The 20,344-nt window shown below is 39.3% G+C and overlaps 1 protein-coding gene across 3 annotated transcripts in view; it reads right to left on the bottom strand.

Moving 5' to 3' along the window:
• The window catches only part of KCNQ5 (potassium voltage-gated channel subfamily Q member 5), a 285,817-nt gene extending 265,645 nt beyond the window's left edge, over positions 1-20,172 (bottom strand). For all 3 annotated transcript variants that reach the window (XM_027644941.1, XM_027644939.1, XM_027644940.1), the window contains exon 1: positions 19,804-20,172. In XM_027644941.1, coding sequence (XP_027500742.1) covers positions 19,804-20,159 — 356 coding nt within the window. In that variant the 5' untranslated portion in view covers positions 20,160-20,172. The remainder of the gene's footprint in view (positions 1-19,803) is intronic.
• Positions 20,173-20,344: the final 172 nt, after the last annotated feature.

The raw sequence follows: 20,344 nt of genomic DNA, 5'->3' as shown, positions 1-20,344 counted from the left end.
AGAAATGCTGCATTTGGTACCTGAATGGCTCACTTTGATTAGAGGTCTTTAAAAAAATAGATCAAGGTAGAAAAATCATAAGCAAATATAGACATATGGAGTCACTCACCTTTCTTTATTGTGTGCTGGGGGATAAAATACACTTCTAAAACATTATTGAGATACACAAGACTTCGGGTGAATGTAAGCAAAAACTGTAAGGTTTGCCCAGAGAGGTGGTAGATGCCCCATCCCTGGAAACATTCAAGGGCAGGTTGGAGGGGCTCTGAGCAACCTGATCTAGTTGAAGATGTCTCTGCTCATTGCAGGAGGGTTGGACTAGATGACTTTTAAAGGTCCCTTCCAACCCAAAGTGTTCTATGACGCTGTGATTCTACATGGAAGACAAACATCTCCTTTTAGCTGGATTCTTCTGGAATGTCTGCATCTCTTGCAAGACAAAAGCAGAAGCCTGGAACAGCTAGCATGACGACACTGCAGATGGCTCATTAAAGGTTTGCAAGAATTGATCATTCCACAGTATAGACCTATGTTTGCAGTCATGAGGGATAAGATCCGGGCCCTTGAAAACTGCAAAGGCCAAAGTGCGTCTCTTCAGTGCATGTGCTGTGCAAGCCCAGCCAGGCTGCTGGTTATTAAGCTCTGCCACAGGGCACTGCTGCGTGGGCCTTTGCTCCCTTACAGCAGAGGCCCTGGAAAACACTAAGATCCAAACTGAAAGTATTATTAAGAACACAGGAGTATGACTAAGATAGGGTGAAAAACATGGTTACATGTATAACTTCTACAGTTTAAAAGCAGAGTGCTCTTGCACACCAAGTTTCAGAAACCAGCCCAGACAGATTCACGAACTTTTTCACATAATTTTGTTTTTGTGGAGGGGTAGGTGATCAAAGGTTAAAGCTGGAGGTCAGCTGGCCAAACTTTTAACATCTTCTAATGCTTTTAACCAATATTCAGCAATGCTCACACCCTCTCTCTCCACCCTTTCTTTTAGCTCCCCAGCTCTACTTTGTACATGTAATACTGAACTGTGCTTCTTAGAGCACCAACCAGAGGGAAGAAGCTCATTTCAGAGAATCAGCCTCCCTCTGTGAATTCCTCATGAAAAATGCAGCAAGAAATCTCTAGTGGGAGTCTCACCTCCTTTCCACATGTTGATCATCTGCAAAGAAAAGAGGGGAAATAGAAAAGAGAGAATGGCTGGTTGGGAATTTTTAGCAAATATTTCTCCTGAAAAAAATAAATATTGATTCACAAGCATCAACACTTTCATGAAAGGGAACGATTGATTTTCTTTCTGCTTCACAGGAATGTTGAGAAGTCTGTAAACCACTTTGATTTCAGGTGAGAAAGTGAATTTAAGCTCAGTATATTAAAGTATGGATGGGCTAGCACCAAAGCACAGTATTTATCTAAGACATAGTTTTACTTTTGATTTAGAAAACAGTGAACACCAACACTTTGCTGCAATTTGGGATGGAATTTTTTAAATCCCACATTTTCACAAGACAAAGAATATTCTCTACCAGCTCTGACTGCCAATCACCCCTTCTACACCATGGTCTGGGGAGTTTTGGGTACATCTACACTGCTAAAGACAAGGTGGCCAGGAAGAGGTCTTGGGCTCTGCACTGCTGGTCACTTCAGCTGTTCAGCCACCAGCTCCGTTTTGCTCCTTGTCTTCAGGGACAGTTTGCTCCCACAATCCCTCATTTTTTTTGGGAAAAGGATACCAGATGGATTAAGTGGCCACAGAACTGGCTCACATGCTCCTTGACAAGTCATAAAATGTGTGATTTGAGTTTTGTGCTATAAAAACCACCATTCTGATGGGCTGCAACATAATTTTCTTTCTTTTGGATGGTTTGGGCAAAAAACCACAAGGAATATGTGTAAGGACTATCACTTCATACCTGGAAGAGATCCATGGTCAAATATAAGACAGGATAGGTGCAGCCCATCAACTCTGGTACAAGTTAGCCCTAAGTGATGTGGAAACAGGAAAGCCTGCATCATTTCAGCTCAAGATCAGGAGCTGCTATGTTCAACAACTTGTTTGTACATACATACATGTACACTTAAGTATAAAAGCTTTAAGTCCATCTAAAGGTGAGTCTGAAATTTGTTAGAAGTGATTCACTCACATTTAGAATGAAGAATAACTCAGCATACTAAATAACATTAAATAACAGCTAAATATGCTCATGTTGCACTGGTGCACCTATCACGTGTATGGTTGCTAGGTCAAAAGAAAAATATCACAAAAAGGAAGGGAAAGCTTAAAATACAGGGAAAATGCCAAAGTTTTGAAAACTATAGAGCAAGGGATAAATGTTCATTCACAACAATATAATTTTTTAAAAACCCACAATGTATGGGGTTTAGAATGATATTTTTTTAAAAATTATCTTCTCAATTTTTAAAAATAAACCAAAAAATACCACAGCAATTTCCCCAAATTTTAGTTTTGATTTTATATTTCCACTCTTTGTGCCTCCAATGTCACTTCATTTTTCTTCTCTTGGAAATTCAAGATGTTGTCTATGTTATTTACTGGAATTTTAGGGAATGCATTTATCACTATTAATCTACTTAACTGTATTATAAAATGTATTTTAAATAAAAGAAACTATATAATCTAGTCTTAACTGTTTAATACAATTTTGCGATATGTATATTTTTTAATGGAGACTTTTTAATCTTAAGGTAAGGTTTTACAGAAAAAAAATCACATGCAAAAGATTTTTATTAGGGGGGATACACAAGACCAAAAAGACCCCATATTAAAAAATAATAAAAATAAATGAAGATACACAATAGGGAAAAATCCTAACTAACCATAAATTTGAAAACATAGTGAACCAAACCTAGCATTCACATGACTACACACTTCAAGACTGACTACCCAGATTTGAAGTAACCACCATAACAAAAGCAGACCAGTAGCTTAACAGAACCAAAAAGCAAGCCTGGTTTCCCAAACAGCCACCTTATTAGACATTTATTGTTACCTTCCACGCTGGATCTACATAACTACTCCGAGGTTATGCAGGACACTGACATTTCCAGGAATGTCCATCTTACATATTTCAACATAAATGGAACTATTTTTTTTCAAACAATTTTTTAACCATTGTATTCCTGCATTTTGTGTGCCTGGAAAGTTGCACAAAACATGTTGCTCCAGGGCTGCACCTAATTATACTGGGCATCCAGAAATAGGTGCATCTGACTCAGAATTTCTGCATGCCTTGCCAACCAATCAAACGATAAGAAATGCAAACTATGCTGAAATTAAGCAATAAAACAATACAAGCTGCAAGTTGTAACGTATTAGCATACACCACAGTGCAAGGAAGAAGGAACAACAGGAAACAGTTTCAAAGTGTATTTGTACCCAGCACTGCTGAGAATATCATCACAACTGTGACTTTACACACCTTGAGTCAGAGGACCAACTATTCCAAACTGAATCTGACAGAACAGGATTAAACATCAATGAGGGTAAGTGCACTAAAGCAGTAATATCTTTAATTACCAAATGTTAACTATCACCTTTCTAAGCCTTTATAAACGCAAATTTTTTTCATTTGATAATCATTCCTCTCTAGACAATCTTCCAGCCAGATTTAATTTCTTTAATGACTGACAAACACAGAACTGGTAGAAAACCAGACTTAACTAGCAGCTCATGCTGAGACTTTGTCATTTACCTTAAGCTAAAATGGTGAGCTCAAGTACTTTATTTTGCAGTGGTCCAGGACAGGTGGGCAATGGACCAGACAGATGACTACAAAAACCCCATGTTTGTCTAGATGTGTTCACTCAGAAATATCTTAAAGACAGCAGGTCCATCTGAGCTGTTTTATTTTACTCTTTCACAATACTATGCGGGCCAAACTGGACTGAATATGGTCCCAGAGATTTCAAAAGAAAATATATTTCATCATGAGAATGGTAGGGTATTTGTTTTCATGCCTCAAGAGTTTCATTAATAATTAGCAATTTATACCAAGTTGCTAGAAAATGTACAAAGCAAACCAGTAGATTAATCCTCAGATATTTTCTGCTTAAAAGCTAAAAATTAATCATAACAATAATCATAATGGCCTGAGAACTACAAAGCAATTACAGTCATTGACAGCCACTGCATACATAGGCCAACAATGACAGCAATTAAAGGAGAGACCATGCCAATATTGAGAACTTTCCATGAACAGCTGCTGTTCCATAGTACCATTATAACCTTGCTAATCCAGTGTAAGGTCATTTTATAAACGGGAAGTGATAAGTGTTAAGTTTGAGTTGCATAGGAGTTCTTTCACTTGACAGCTATGCGTCAAGCAATGTGGCAAGCAATTCCAAGCAATGTGGCAACTTACCATGAACAGCATTATATGAACACAGATGGGGTTTTGTATTGATAATATAAAGAACAGTCTTAATCTATGCTCCTTATGGAGCAAACTCTGTTATTAAAAACTGCTTTGCACAAAGGTTGCAAGCATAATACAAAATCAGCTATCAAACTAAAATATGCTTAAAAGCTATTTAAAAAATTAAACATTTCCTATTCATTTGACATTAGAAACATTTCCAGATCTCTATGTCTGCAAGAGAAAAATCATTTTCAGAAGTGAATAAACCTGTCTGTAGCAATAGGTTATTTTGTACCATATAAGTTTCCAAACTCTATGGTTACTTTTGCAGCAGTATTTAATGGCTACTTTTCAAGACAAAGTATTTTGCCACTTACAGTCTCTGTTACTTGTTGCAAATGATTAAAGCAAAGATCTAAAAACATTGTTTACAGCATACTGTGATACATTGCAGCTGCAGGTGATTTGCTGTATAATATACCTCAGTTCATGCCACACAAGTGGTCACTCATGAGGCTGCACAAGAAAGAGAAGACACACAGTTGATAGAAATCTAAACAATTTTTAGAAAAATTACACAGCACTCTTACAAAATTCAAAAATAAGACGATAAAGCACCCTATTACTTTACTGGCATTTTGCTTGAGTAAGAGCTTCTAGATTAAGCCTGGAATTAAAGGCTGGTAAACAGCTTTAGGATTTGGCCTGCCATTTGTACCTGCTAAAGACTTCTCTATCCAAAAGTACTAGTGTTTGACTCAACAAAATATAAGTCATGTTCTCTGCTTTTATTAATGGGGACAGCAATGTATGTCAGCACTTTCATATATATAATGTATATATATATATATATCTCACACATATATATAAACACTTCCATACTTGAACGCATCAGAGTTTTCTGAAAGCCAAAACAGTGTGAGGTGAATGCCAGGATGGTGCTGAAATTTCAAAGGAAATAAACTGCAGTGCTAAAAGCTGTGCTCTTTTTACCCTCAGAAATGTCCACTGAGTCCCCTTACAACAGTGACCCTTAGTAAGCCTTTAGGTTTCACTTCCTTGGCCCTCTGAGGGACAACTTGAGTTAAACAAGAGAGCACAAAAGTAGGAAAAGATTATTAGTCCTTTAGGAAACCATCTGGACACAAGAAAGAGAAGAAAAAATTGACTGGCAGAGTAGCTAAAAATCTGTTCAAATGGAAGTCTAATATCTTCATTTTGAGTGGTATTTTAAAAAACATCTGAAATTTATGAAGAAGAAAAATGAGCTTTTTTTTCACCTTTCCACTGGAAATAGAATCTAGAAACACTTTGGACTCAAACCTTGTCATGACTCTCCACATGAAAAAAAAAATTCCAGTGGGTTTTGCTGGGGGATTTTTTGTGGTTTTGATTTTCTTTTTCCTCTCAGGATACATGAGCTGACACTCTTATTTGCTTTCCCTTTGGGGAGGACAAAGAGACCCAGTGGACTCAGCCTATCTAGACACCTACCTACCTTGATATATATGAATTTTAACACCTTTCATCCAGAGATTAGTTGGTAATGTAGAAAAACTGTTTAAGACACTTAGTTGCAGAGATCTGAATTGCTGTTCCATCCTAGGTCACGAGCAAAAATACTCTTTTTCACTTCTGATTTTGAAGCACAAAATTTATACACAGTTTTAGAGGTTTGGTAGAATGTCCCAAAAGACACAGTGATGATATCCCAGCAATATGATCAGTTGAAATTAATTAAACTAGATTTAAATCAATTAATCTTGGGAGAAGCAGCTTCATAAAAACATACCTTAAAATGAACAAACTACTCCCATTCATGTGTACCTTTCTATAAGATTGTCAAGCCCTAGGATTTTGACAGCCACCTGTTTCAAAGAACCCATGAGACTGATTTCAGTATGTTCTCACATGGTATCCCATTCACAGTTTTCCCCATGTTCTTACCAGTCTCTATCAGCCAGTTAATCTGGCAGGTTTTTTAACTCCCAACCTCAGAGAAAGTTGTAAAACCAGGTGTATCTTTACCACAATTAATTCATCTCCATCCTGGTTTCCCTGCCACACGCTGAGAAGCTGTGTTGCCATTTTGCTTGTTCTTCCACCAGTCATCCATTTCTCTAACTCAGTACCTTCAGACAAAGACAAATAATGCAGGAAAAAGACTCTCATTAACCATGTGATATTTAATATTCATAAAAATTTTATACAGTGGAAGTCCCAGCTAATGTAACAGCTCAGCATCTGCCAAAATAAATGTCACTTTCAAAAAGTGACTGGAAAAAATACATCATAGTTTTAATTACAGGTTTAGATGTAGCAAATTAGAAATGCACCTATGTTAGTCTACTACTGACAGCAGTGTATCAGTGAATGAACAGCATTTCTATCGTATGCTGCTTAGGCTGTCAGAGGCAGCAAAAAGGAACAGTTTCACTTGTTTTGTTTTGTTGGGTTTTTTTCCCACTTATTGAATCATGCAAAGCTGACTTTTTGGTTTTGTTATTCACTTATAAATGTAATTTTAAAAATTAACTACACAGATACTTTTTACAGCTATTGAAAGTTAAGAGAAGTAACTTTCTCCCCAGGCTGAGGAGCTGCTGAGAGGCAGGGGTTATATAGCCATGGGGATGAGTACTAAGAGAATACTGCTGAGCCCAGAGACAGGGAGCTTGCATTGTACCATTGTGTTGCCTTTCCGTACGGTTCCAAGAGAAAAGACAGATTTATTTTGCAAAGATTTTTCACTGTTTGCATAGCATCTAAGACACTGATAGGTAGCTAGATAGTTAACTAGAATACCCAAGAACATAACATACAAATACATTGATTGTTTAATAATGAACTTGTATATTCTGCATTTGTTACACAAAAGAAGTTTGAGGATTAGTTACATCTTCCAGAACTGTAACTCTACACACCATCATTTTTAAAAGGTATTCTAACAATTTTCCCATATTATTAATTAATTAATGTTTTAAATCAAATTAAAATGCTAAGGATTTTTTAGAATGCGTAACCAGAAATTCCCAGGGCTAGACTGCAAGATACCAGTTCTATCCTGCCAGAAAACAGTATGAACTGTATGTGCAGTGATTTGTTGCTGCCACCTGCACACCCTCTAGAGGTAGGCAAGGCAGCCCTCAGTTTGAAATTAATCCACAGATCCATACTTGGAACAGCAGAACCTGCCAACATCACATATCCCTTACAGTATGCCTCATGTTTTAAGACAAGGCCAAAAGCCAGAGCTTTATTATTGAGCCATCTCTAAATACTGACTACTGCAGATACCCTGTGGGTTCATAAGACATGACTCTGTGATACACACTGGACAGCGATGAAAGCAGTCACTGGTTCATTGCAGGATGCTAAATATAGGTATTGTGAGATGAATGGGCCTCCCTAATATACTTATCCCATTTCCGACACGAAAATACACTTCAGATCTCTTGACTCACTCTTCTGTAAATGACTTCAAAATCTTTACAACCGTTCACATTTTCATCCAGGATCACTTTCATTTAAGTCTTATTTCACAGCGATTTGGCTCTTTTATACTCAAGACAGAGAAGAATACAATTTTGCCATGAATTAATAAACCTGAAAAACACAATCAAATTTTCATAAACTCATATTTCTTAAATACTGAGCACTCTGCTAGTTAATTTTATCTTCCAGATACAAATTATATCTGAAATGTCACTGTACTGTCTTAACATATCAGAGTTTTCAGGTACTATCCATTATGTTATTTATTATTAACTCCTAACGCTGGAGACAAAGGCAAGCCAAAAAATGTCATGACCTTCCATTGTGGTGAGGTAATTTACAGATATGGGCAGATGAAAAAATCCTGGAGAGCAAAATCATACAAAGGATTTTTCCATGTAAATACTTCTCTTCTGACACTTACTGGTGTGGTATCATGCTTCAGTTTGATACAGCTACTTCAGCTCCAGCTTCCCCATCAATGAACAGTAGCAATAACAACATTTAATCTAACATTATCATATTTTTAGATGTCTTTTATATTTCATGGGTATCATTAACTCAGCTGTGGTTTCAAGGAGAAATTCCCTGGACAGGAATAAGACTGAATAAATTCTTTTCTGCAGAAAACGTCCCTGAGGACTGTATTTATCACCAAGCTTCTGAATATGAGGGGTATTTCAGATGCATCTCCCCAGATTTTCCTCCAGATGTATATGTAGCCGTGCTGGAGGTCAGAGGTTGGACTGCATCTTGCTGTCCAGCAGCATCCCTTCCCATTAAATGATCTGCAAGAGCAGCTAAAAAGTGACCTAAGCTTCATCAAAGACTGGACGCACATGGGAATAAACTAGCTGAGGCTCAGCTTCAGCAAGAAGACTTACATGAATATTTACCAAAGGAAAAGCAATCAGAAACGCAGTCAGGTATTGAATAAAATTTTCATGTTGTGATATTACTGATTATTTCCTCAGGCCTGCATAGAGGGTTGAGACCCCATTGTAAGAAAAATGTATAGATCAATATATGTTTTATTTATATATAAATCCGATACATTTATTCACACTGTTGCTTCAGCTTTCTCTCTACAGAAAGCAGAAAATAAAAGAGGAGAAAAATTAAAAACATTTTTTAATATAAAATAAATACATTTCTAACCTGAAAGTAATATACAGTACCGGTCAAGTACTTTTATAGTACAGTACAAATTCATAAGTTCTCCTTCACCTCCATGCTTTTGTTCCCACGTAGATAACTTCTGCCTCTGAAATTTCACAAATGCTCTCACCATAACTCCCCCTATAAAATATCTTCAAACAGCAAAATCTCATGCAGAGTGCCCAGACATACATAATGTAGTAGCACTGAAGATTTCAGATTAGGCTTTCCTCTCTCCTTAGAAGAATTTCTCAAGAATAACTTAAGCTTTATAAAATGTCTCTAATTCAGATAGATTTTTGCCGTCATTGCTGAATGATAGAGCTTTTATCAATGTTCAGTTTGATGATTTCTAGTAATTACTATGTAAGAGCCTAAAACTATTAATAACACCACTAAAAAGTATGTGTACAAGCACTTTCAGGATGAAAACCAACATTCTTCTCAAAGACTATTTATAATTCAGGACCATCACCTACCTCACCACAGCCTACAATAACCTCTCAATTCCAATACCCCACCCAGCAAATAGACTATTTGCAGAAGACAAATCATGAGTTTAGTCAGCAGTCAGTGTGACTTTTGAGGACAGCTAATTTCCTTCCAGACAGTATCTTCAATCACCAAATTAAATCTACTTTTTCTAAGCTTAAGAGGAAAGAAATATGTCTGCTTGAGCAAACTATTGTACTATATAAAAATTTACAACAGCCACAAATATTAGCAAAGTTGTTCTTCTTTTATTCTAAATTTTGCTTCATCTTCACTCTACAGATGCAGTTGGGACTTATCAGAGAGAAAAATCCACAGATTAAGTAACTAGAAGCTGAACTAATCACTTGAGAACATGCATACTTACTGCAACTAACAGTACTTGCACCGGAAGTATAATGGAACTTCCTTGAAAAAGCAACATTTAAATAACATTTCTAGTGAAAACAAGTAGGTGTGGCCAAAGGCGTGAGAAAAGGATGTTGAAAGAAAATTGAAGTGAGGTGGGGGATCAGTCTCTTCTTCCAGGTAACAAGCAATAGGAAAAGAGGAAGCAGCATCAAGTTGGGAAGGTTTAAATTGGATATTAGGAAAGGTTTAGATTGGATATTAGGAAAAATTTCTTCACAGAAAGGGTTGTCAAGCATTGGAACAAGCTGTCCAGGGAAGTGGTTGAGTCGCCATTCCTAGAGGTATTTAAAAGACTTGTGGTAGATATGGCAATTAGGGACATGGTTTTGTGGTGGACTTGGCAGTGTTAGATTTGCAGTTGGGCTCTATGATCTTAAAGGCCTTTTCCAACCTAAATGATTCTGCCTCACAACTACACTTCAGAAGGGTCTGAGAGACAGGTCTAAGAAAAACCCTCCAACTGCCAGCACAGGCTCTTCCTTCCTCCATGTTCGGTGCAGAGATTTCTGCAAGCAGCTCATTCATGCATGACTTTATATTTCCTGCCGCCTATACACATCTTTTTGCATGGAGCTGCAAAGACCAGGACTGTGCTTCTTCCTGTGGCAATGGTTCCTCTGATATTAGTTAATAAACCTGACTCTACAGAAAAGTATCAACTGCACAGAGATGAAAAGAGAAAAAGAGATTTTTTTTTTCCTCCTAATGAATTTAGAGACCACTTCTAACCTCAGTCAGCATAATGTTATTGGATGTACAAGAGTTTTTCAAACTGATAAGTTTAATGTGTGATTTTCTAGACACATGGCAATTCTTCTTCTCCGGTGATGGTCCACCTGAAGGGAAAAGGACATCATCACCTGCTCATCAGCCCCAGCTGTAGTGTGGACATCACTCCAGCCTCATCAGTCCAGCTTTGACTGAGCCCTCATCTGTCATTTCTCTTATGACGTGGCAGTTTTACCATTGAAAAAATGCAGTTACTGATATAGACTTGTCTCGCAGGGAGATTGGCCTACATTTTCAAACTCACTACCATGATTTAGTGCCCTCTACCCCCACTACTTACAGAAATGCATCCAAACCAATATTTCATCTTAATTTTCACACAAAAGGCCCTCTCGAGTATGTCAGGACTCTTACGCATATTCAGAAAGGCCTCAGCAGTAACTGTTAAGTGCACTCCTGTCACGAGAGCTTGGAAGGGAAAGATTTGTGCATTTGCTTCTAATGGGTAATTCTCAGATACCACGGTTATGGATGAGCTTAGGCCACATAAAGCAATTAAATGCAATGCCCTAGGAGAAGTTAGATGCTATTTCTGACTGAATGACCTCAAAAGAGTGTGTGCAGATGCTCTAATCTACGACATTCATGAATTAGGGAATCATCTTAATGCATTCAGTAACATTTTTTTATTCTCAAAGCAGAAAGTTTCTGTTCTCTTCATTTGGTCATATTCAAATCCTAGAACCAGTCTGCTGCTTCCATATGATATCAGGTATGACTACAATAAAAGAATTAAAACTCTACAGAAATCTCAAAAGGCATAATATGTTTGCTTTGTTGAACTACAGAGTCTCAAAGCAAGAAGGAAGCCAAGACAAACAGGAATATATTGCTTAAATCAAGATGTGGGCAGGTACAGAACTTCCTTTCTTCATTATTTCTAATCAGTTTAAGAGTATGATTCATTTGTTAAACTTCATTCTATACAAGTGGGGAGAAAAAAGTGAATTACCCATTCAATACACAATAGAATAATGAAAGGAAGCTGCAGGTACTCCATGCCTTTGAAAATTACTCACTCTTCAAGAAAATGCTTAGAGATGTATTTATGCCCTTCTCTGTTGAGGAAAACACACACATTTATGTTTGAAGATTTTCTTGGATGAAGGCCAAACAGAAAATTTCAGATATGTCTGGCTGGAGGACTGTGACCACCTCTGAATCACTGGACCATACTGTATATATTAAGAAGTAATCACATAGTCTTTCAAGCAGAAGACACTGCCTGAGACTACACTTCAGTGCCCAAAATGATGAACGTTTTGCTGAGCTTCCTGTAACGCAATTACACTGCAACTCAGACAGCTATCACAAGATAAATCTAATGGCCAACAGAAAATTGAAATTATTGCTTGATTAGGTGCAGCTGACATATAAGACAGCCTTTGAACTTTTAATTAATATCTTTAAAGGAAAGGTTTTTTGCACATGAGCATGCAACTCTGTAAAGTCATTTTGCAATTGCTAAACTGTACAGCTGATGAATTTTCTACCTTAACTCACTTGTGGTGGCAATCCCCTGGGTAATCTACAGGAAATCTGTAACCCAAACTTAAAAAAAAAACTTTCTAAGAGGCAACATGAAAGGATAAAAAAAAATCACAAGTTTCCCCAAACTCAGTATAGCTTATATAACACGTTTGAAAGTGAGCCTTGATACACTAGCATTAATTTAAAGAACCAAGAATGTATGCTCTGTTGTATTAGTGGTTTGAAATGGGAAAAAAGCTACATTGTGAAATACATATCTGCCTAATTAAGAATAATGTAGCAAATTATGTCTACTATGTATACATGTTAAAGATTTTTTTGTTAGATAGTATTATTTATACTTTCTACTCCACCTTTTCTACCTGTGATCAGAAGATTCACTTTTGTTTCAATTAAAATCAGTTACATATTTCATTAATTTTCATCAGACATTTACGTTAATGAAAATATGAACGATATAATAATGTTAAACACTTGGCAAATAAGTTTTACCTTTGAATTATTAAGAAACAACTACCTTACCACAATGAGATTCATTTGCAAAGTCAGGAGTTTACATTGCCTAGGAATAAAAGTTTTTCCTTCTATTTAGTTTCTCTATAAAAAAAAAAAGATTAATAAAGTAACAAACCATGTGCTTTTCCTTTCCACTGAAACAATTATGAAAAATGTCACTGCATTTTTATGAGTATTGGTAAGTGTATTACTGATGTTTATTTTCGTGTATAGGGAAACACTATTAATGACTGAATAATCACTGGTATTCCATTTGGTTGATGTTAGAAATTATTTGAAATTATTGCAAAAATATTAGTTCAATTGTACTTTAATCTGATTCAGGAAACATAATTAAACTACAAACAACAATAAAACAGGGTGAATATCTATTAAAAATATAGTCAGACTTGGAGCATGGAAAGACCATCGAATCTGAAGAGATATCACAACTTATTTTTGATATAACAAGGTGAACAATGCAGACACTTAAAAAAGTATTGGGGGGAAAAAAAGGTGTCTAGATCATTAAGATATCATCTAGAGCCCACTTTGAAAATCTGCCACACAAATACTGCCTCACAGGTAGTTAAAATCTTTATAATTCTTTCTTGCACCCATTCAAAAAACTACTCTTTTGAGAACACATATTTAACGCCATATTAGAAATTCATGTATCATCCAACCCCTGGACAAAATATGCAATTTTGGGCAAGTTCTTTCATCATGTGAGACCACAGAAAGTTCCCTAAGAGTCCTCATATCATACAAGACACCCAATAAGGAAGACAAGAAATGTCACGCTGAAGAGTGGCACACCAAGAAAAACAGATCTAAGATAGGAGTCTCATCCATTAATATAATTCTAATTGCATGGGTTTTGCATGAGGGGAAAAAATTACAGCAAAAAGATGATTATAAAGAAACCTCTTAACTCACTTCTTGCTTTAAGATGGAGAAGATCCTGCTTGCAAAGGTTGTACATTTATTTGAAACAAACAACTAACCTAAGTTAGTACCTTACCTACCCAAACACACTTCCTTATCCCATTTGAGAAATTAACTCTTCAACAAATTGAAGAAAGTCCACACACATGAACTTTCCCCAGTCCAGGTCTTGGTGACTCTTTATCAAAGAAAGCCTTTTGTAGTCTTCTTTGTAGAAGGTTGTGGATCAATTTTGATTTTTATGACAAATTAGTTGCTTCCCCTGGATCACTACTCTTGAGTCAGAAAGTAAGGCCAGTACAAATGAGAAAATTTAGAAAACCAAGCCTCAAAAATTAAAATGTGAAACAGTATTTTACTACCGTATGTATAAATATTCCTAATACTTAGCTATTGAAAATCCTGAGGCGGACAATAGCTCTCCAAAAAAAAAGAAAAAACCCAAAAACTACGAAAAAAAAACCAAGTGAAAAAGAGAAGCTGGATGTTATTTATCAGCCATGACAGGGTTCCAGGAGAAAACTGCTGGCCATGAACAACACCAGGAAAGGGGAGGAATGAAGCATGGCTGAGCATTTAATCTTCTCTACCAATCACAAAGCAAGTGCAAGTGGGTTTAAAGATTGTTACATCTCCACCACTCTGATCAAAACATAGTGACTGAGATGGCACAAGAAAACACTGGATGTGAACTTAAACAACTGTGAAGTCCAATTGAGAGAAAAGCAGGTATTTGCACCTGGTGTAGATTAATCCCATGCATCCATACAGGCTGGGAACCCACTGTTTGGGCAGCAGGCCCAGTAAAAAGGGCCTTGGCATTTCTGTGTACACAACAGATTCAGTACAAGCCAACAGCATGCCCTCATCAGAAACAAGGCAAGCAACATACAACTACATTAGCAGAGTGGGGCTGGTAGGCTGAGGAAAGTTTTCTCGTCTACTCAGCACAGTCTCACAATATGGCATCCAGTTGTGAACACTCCCAGCTGAACAGGGATGTGCAGAAGATGGAGGAGATGCTGGAGAGCAACGAAGATACTTAGGAGCCTTGAGCTTTTGTCTTACATGGAGCAGCTGATGGAGCTGAGCATGTTCGGTCTGGCAATAGAGTGATCTAACAGGTGACCCAGTAGCAGCCTAAAGTTACCTGAAAGGAAATCACAGCAATAAAGAGCCAGAATCTCACCAGTGACAGAAAACACATAAAGGGACAATGACAACTCCCACTTGGGAGGTTCAGGATGGCTCTTCCATTCTTCCCTCTCCATGCAAAATCTCCTCTTTTTTCAACAGGCAGGTGTTGTAGACCAGCAGGTCACCCAGCAGGGTGGTGGGACCTGCATCCAGTGAAATATAAGACCTATCTAGACAAACACCATCTGACATGACTGGGAAGAGTGTGTCCTTCCAGTTGGATTGGGTAAACTTCCTAAGGTTCCTTCAAAACAATGTGTAGGGGAGAAATACGCACATATATAGAATCACAAACTACTTCAGGTCCGGCAGATCGCTGTAGATTTATACTGAAGTGCATCTAAATATCCACCATCATTCATTGTCCCTGAAAGCAAACGTCTACTAAAGTTTAGGTGCCACAGTTAAAGAATTTAAAATTTTTACCTCCTTAGTACCTAATAATATTTCATATGCCACACATTTATATTATCAACCCTATTATTTGTAAATACTATGTTGCTATTTGTTTTTAAAAACATATAGAAAAATATTATTATCCTAACAATATCACACCCTGACTCTGAAATGGTGATTAAAAAGATAAAAGCCATAAAGCTACCAACAGAGCACTTGGAACTAGTTCATTAAAAGCTTTAAGATGGATAAAAGAATAGATAAAATAATTTCTCCTACTTTCAATAGTATGAGAAAAAGTAAGTACTTAGCCTGTTGCACATTATTGGTTTTCTAATCAGAATGTGGAACCTCCATAATTATACAAAGGGCACAGAATGAGGCAGTGCTGTTAGCTCACATGCAAAGACCTGCTGTTCAATAGCCATCTGATCATTAGTAAGCTATGTCCTTTCTGGCAGATCTGGAAAGCTAAAATAGCTAGTTAAATCTTTGATGGCATCATTAGATTTTTTTCCAGAAATAATTTTTCAGTCTTTTTCCATCGACAGTGCAAAAGACAAGAAGAACAATACAGAGGCTCTTACAATTAATTTATAACTGTATCTTATCTTCGCAGTGGCCAACAGAGGGTGCCTGTGAAAAACTATCAATACACGTCATGCAAAGTCCTACTGCCCTTGTGCACACATCCTGATCTGTGATTTGGGATTGATTTGGGATTCAGAAGCTTCCAGAGCAAAAGGTGTTGGCTTTGTAAAGAGAAGGACATCCCCCCAAAAAATGTTAAAGACTTCTGCATGGAATATATTACAAAGAAGTCAGTAAGAAACAGAAACTTTATTATTCCTGAAATAAATCCAACATGTTAAATTAGGAAACTTATACAACTAATTATATCCTACCAGTATAAACAGTATCAAAGAGCAGTATTTTTTTTGCTGAACATCTCATGCCATCTCATTTTCAAAATGTCAATTAAGAACAAAAATGATACAAAATCCGTATGACAGCTGAAGATGAAACCCCGAGTTAAATTTGCAACCAATCTGGAATTCCCCTTTGATCATTCTATGCCAATAGCTATACATTTTTATCACACCAAACAACCCAAAATAATCTGAACAAACTGCAACAGCAGTAACAGAAAGAAATCCTATGACATCCCAAGAGAATGCTTCTGAAAAGCTACATTATTTCAGCATTTTAACATAAGCACATGCATTAAATATGCACATGCTTCATGTGTAGGTGATGTAGTGTGGCATAAATATTTTACTAGCAAGAGTTTAAGTTACTGACTCATTATGCACAAATGGTAGAATGTTCTTTTCTGATTTTATAAGTGTTCATATTTTGGGGCTCCTGAATGATTAAGAATAGAAAACTATAGTATCTGAAAAGCACATTTTCAAAAACTTGCAGGAAAAATATTACATTTTAATGGAGCGTCCATGTAAAGAGCTACTGAGGTGCACAAAAAGGAGTCAAGAAACATGTAATTTATGTCTATGCTCCCCAGTACAACTTCACTGAAGTCAAAGGCCTTTGCTCAAGAGTAAACCCTTCCTCTAGTAGCAGAAGTTTGCAGAAGAGCTGTCTTTTCTAGCACTTGGCAAGTCTGTATTTATAAACAAACCAACCAATTGACTTCTGAATGTAGGTCACAACACTCATTCCTTAGGTAGTTGGCCTATTTTTCTCTTAGTTGAAAGGGCAAAAAATAAAAAGAAGAGCAAACTCAGCTCCAAAGTGTTTTTCCCTATGGAAATGATAAATGACAATATCACTGCAGAAATGGTTTCTATTTGTAACTAATGTCAAATCCCTATTTCTTATTTAAAAACACGCAAACCTAAACAAACTTCTAGATCAAAGACTTCAGACTGCAACTCTGTAGCCACCCTTACATTACTTCAACCTGCATATCAGAGTGAGGTTTCAGAAGACCAATGATCTGCTCAAAAGGTCTCACCCTAGATAGCCCATTCCTGTAACAGAAATAGTACAGAGCTATAACAGGCTCAACTGTAGTCAAGAATAGCTTAGCAGTGGTAGAAGCAGATATCTCACGTATTTAGTAATGTCTTTGCAACTCTAAGCTACTTGTCTCAAGACTTTTTTTTGCAAAATGTTGTAGTTATTTTGTTTTGTTTGAGTTTTTAATTCCGTAAGAAAGTCTGTTTTCCAAGGTGTAATTGTATTTCATCAGGTGTCTGGAAAAAAAAAAGAGCCTGAAACACCAAAAATACTACCTGACTATCTGACTGTGATTAAATCAGAATTATATAAATACGTTAAAATAATTTATAGACAGACAATAAGAATGGCTGTCAAACTGAAATGCAATGGAACTTCAAATGCACCTTAAACAATGTAGCAGTGACAGATCCTTAAAGGTAATACTATTACAAGTTGCCTTTTTATTACAGTAATGTTTCAGGCTCTTCCACGTAGTTCTGCTCAGAAAAAAAGATGTAATGTTGGCATTTACAGCTGCCAAAATTGCCATTTGCAATTAAAAATTAAAACTGGCACTCTTTCTATGGAGGCAATTATCTAAACGCAGCTGGCAATCTTCCTTGTTTACAGTGCTGCTGTGTCATGACTCCACTCTGTTTGGAAATTTACTACCTTTTTTTTTGTTGGTTTTTTTTTTTTAGGTTTAAACTTGTCAACGGTATTTCCAACTCAAACTTTTCTGATTTTAAAGATTTTCATCATGGTCTCAAAAAGAAAGGTCTAAAAATACAATTTACAGATTTTGTATGGCAACTTCAGGCACTGCAGTGAGTTGATTCCTAGTACATATTTTGGTGATTCTCACAACGTTAATTTACATCCATCTAATCAACCTGTAAGAACACAGACAGCAAAATGTACCAAATAAATGCCCTCCAAGAAGAAAGTTTAGGGTGTAAGAGTTGATTTTCAGAGTAAAACAGAGAGAATGGGCAGACCAGCTAAGTGGACAAAAATCCTTTTACTGAATAATATATAACATTAAGTATATTTCTACTCCTTGTTATCTATAGTAATTGTGATCTACTAAATAAGTCTATCCACAAAGTATTTTATTAATCAGATTGCCATGTTTTTGGCAAAATATTTTTTCACTTATAAAAACTTGCATTAAAGTAGGATTTGGGAGTTCCCCTGCTGATGGGAGGGGAGCACTCATGCTATCAAACAGCTTTTAGGGAACAGTTGCTTTTTAACCAAAGCTGCTGCAACCGCTGATTTCTGCGACTATCACGGAACAAATACAGTTACCTACAGCATATCAAATAAATCTTCTGATTCATTTGATATATTTTCTGTAGTCAGACACAGCAATACTTTGTATTATATTCCCAATACAGCAACGCCTAATTTCCTTCCTCTATAGTTGATCACAACATTTTCACCTAGCGTTATGATCCACTGCCATGACTCTTTGCCAGACTATTGCACATTTTGCTCAACCATCCAAAAAGATTTTAAGTCGAGCCTTTCCCCCGAGTATTGTCAAAATCCATAGAAACAGGGGATTGCTAATGAACTGAGGAACACGGCTGACCCTAGAGATACTGCAAGCAGTGACAGCCACAGGTCCTCCCGCACAGCCCTCACAGGCAAGCTTGAAGTTAAAGCAACCCAAGTTTCACACCGCGGTGACAGTACCGCTCTCCACTGGGCGATGTGTAGGAACATGTATTTCCGTCACGGGCTCTTTGAGAGTGAGGGAGACAAGAGTCGCCACTTGCTAAAACCAAAAGCGGAGCAGTGGCAGGTAGAGGGGGGGAGGCCGCCAGCGCGGGCCGGGTGGCCCCCGGCGCTGCCAGTGGCAGGTAGGCGCACCTGGGGCGCGGCACCCCCGCGGCGCCGCGCACCCAAGGCGGGCACACGCGTGGGAAGGCGCCGTCACCCGCACTCCCTGAGAGGCGCTCCGGGAAAACACGCTGGAGGCAAAACCGAGCTGTGCGGCTCCGCGGCGGTAACTTTTCAAACCGCGCAGCGCTTGGTGTCCGTGAGGCAGGACGCACGCCGCGGGTACCGCCGGCGTACCCACTGGGCCTCGCCGTCGCGGGAAGGACTCCCGCAGCTGCCGGCACGCCTAGTCCCGTCTAACCTCGCGGCCGGCGTGCGGCATCAGTGGGAGCGCCGCGCAGCCCCCTCGTACAAGCCGACGGCCTCGGGCGCCCAGGAGACCAGCGAACATGTGCTCCCCGCCGTGCTCCCCTCCGGCTCTCTCTGCCGGCTGAACCGAGGCCCCCCATCACCTCCCACCTAGGGCTACGCGGATTTTCCCGCCGCCCGCGGAGCGCCGCGCCGCAGGTGGCAGAGGCTCCTCCGCCTCCGTTGACGCCTCCCGGTCACTTTCGGCACGACTCGCGGGGGACCTGCCCTCCCCGTGGACCGGCGCTGAGTGATGCCCAGGGAGCGTAGGGACAGGAGGGGAGGTGCGCGCCTGCCGGTGCGGCGCGGCTCTGCTCGGGGCAGGTGCGGACGGCGGCACGGGGGACAGACGAGAAGGGTCGGGAGGAGAAGCAAGCGTATCGGTACTCACACGAAGGCGTGATAGACGAAGGCCCATCCGCGGGGCCGCTCCAGCACGTTGTACAGGTAGTTCTGCAGCCGGCGGTACTTGGCGTTCCTGCGGCAGCTCGGCCCGCTGCTGTACGACAGCGGCTTCCCCAACAGGCTCATGCGGGCACCGTGCTTCCCGCGGCGGCCCTCCCGCAGCCCGGCGGGGGCGGCCGTGCCGCCGGTGCCCAGGAGCAGCAGGCCGTCGCCGCGGGCCGCCGAGCTCGTCAGCGCCCTGCCCCGGCCCGACTCCACATCCTTCATACCCGCCGCCGCGCCGCTCTTCACCCAGAGCCCCGCGGAGCTGCCCTCCTCCCCGCCGCCGTGGTTGCGGGGCATAGCATCACCCCGGGCGCCGGGGCGGGCGCCGGGGCCGCGGCGGAGCAGGGCGCGGGCGGCGGTGGCCAAGCACCCTGCGGCGGCAGCCCGCAAGAGGCAGCGGGGGCCGAGGGTCTCCGGGCGGCGCCCGCGGGGCGCGGGGGCGCGGGCCACTTTGGGCGTCCGGCGCGGTGCGCTAACTTAGT

Source organism: Corapipo altera, unplaced genomic scaffold, assembly GCF_003945725.1.
Source record: "Corapipo altera isolate COAL_440 unplaced genomic scaffold, ASM394572v1 2, whole genome shotgun sequence".
Classification (NCBI taxonomy): domain Eukaryota; kingdom Metazoa; phylum Chordata; class Aves; order Passeriformes; family Pipridae; genus Corapipo; species Corapipo altera.
The sequence above is the reverse complement of the archived record's forward strand: the minus strand, read 5'-3'. Positions and strand labels throughout refer to the sequence as shown.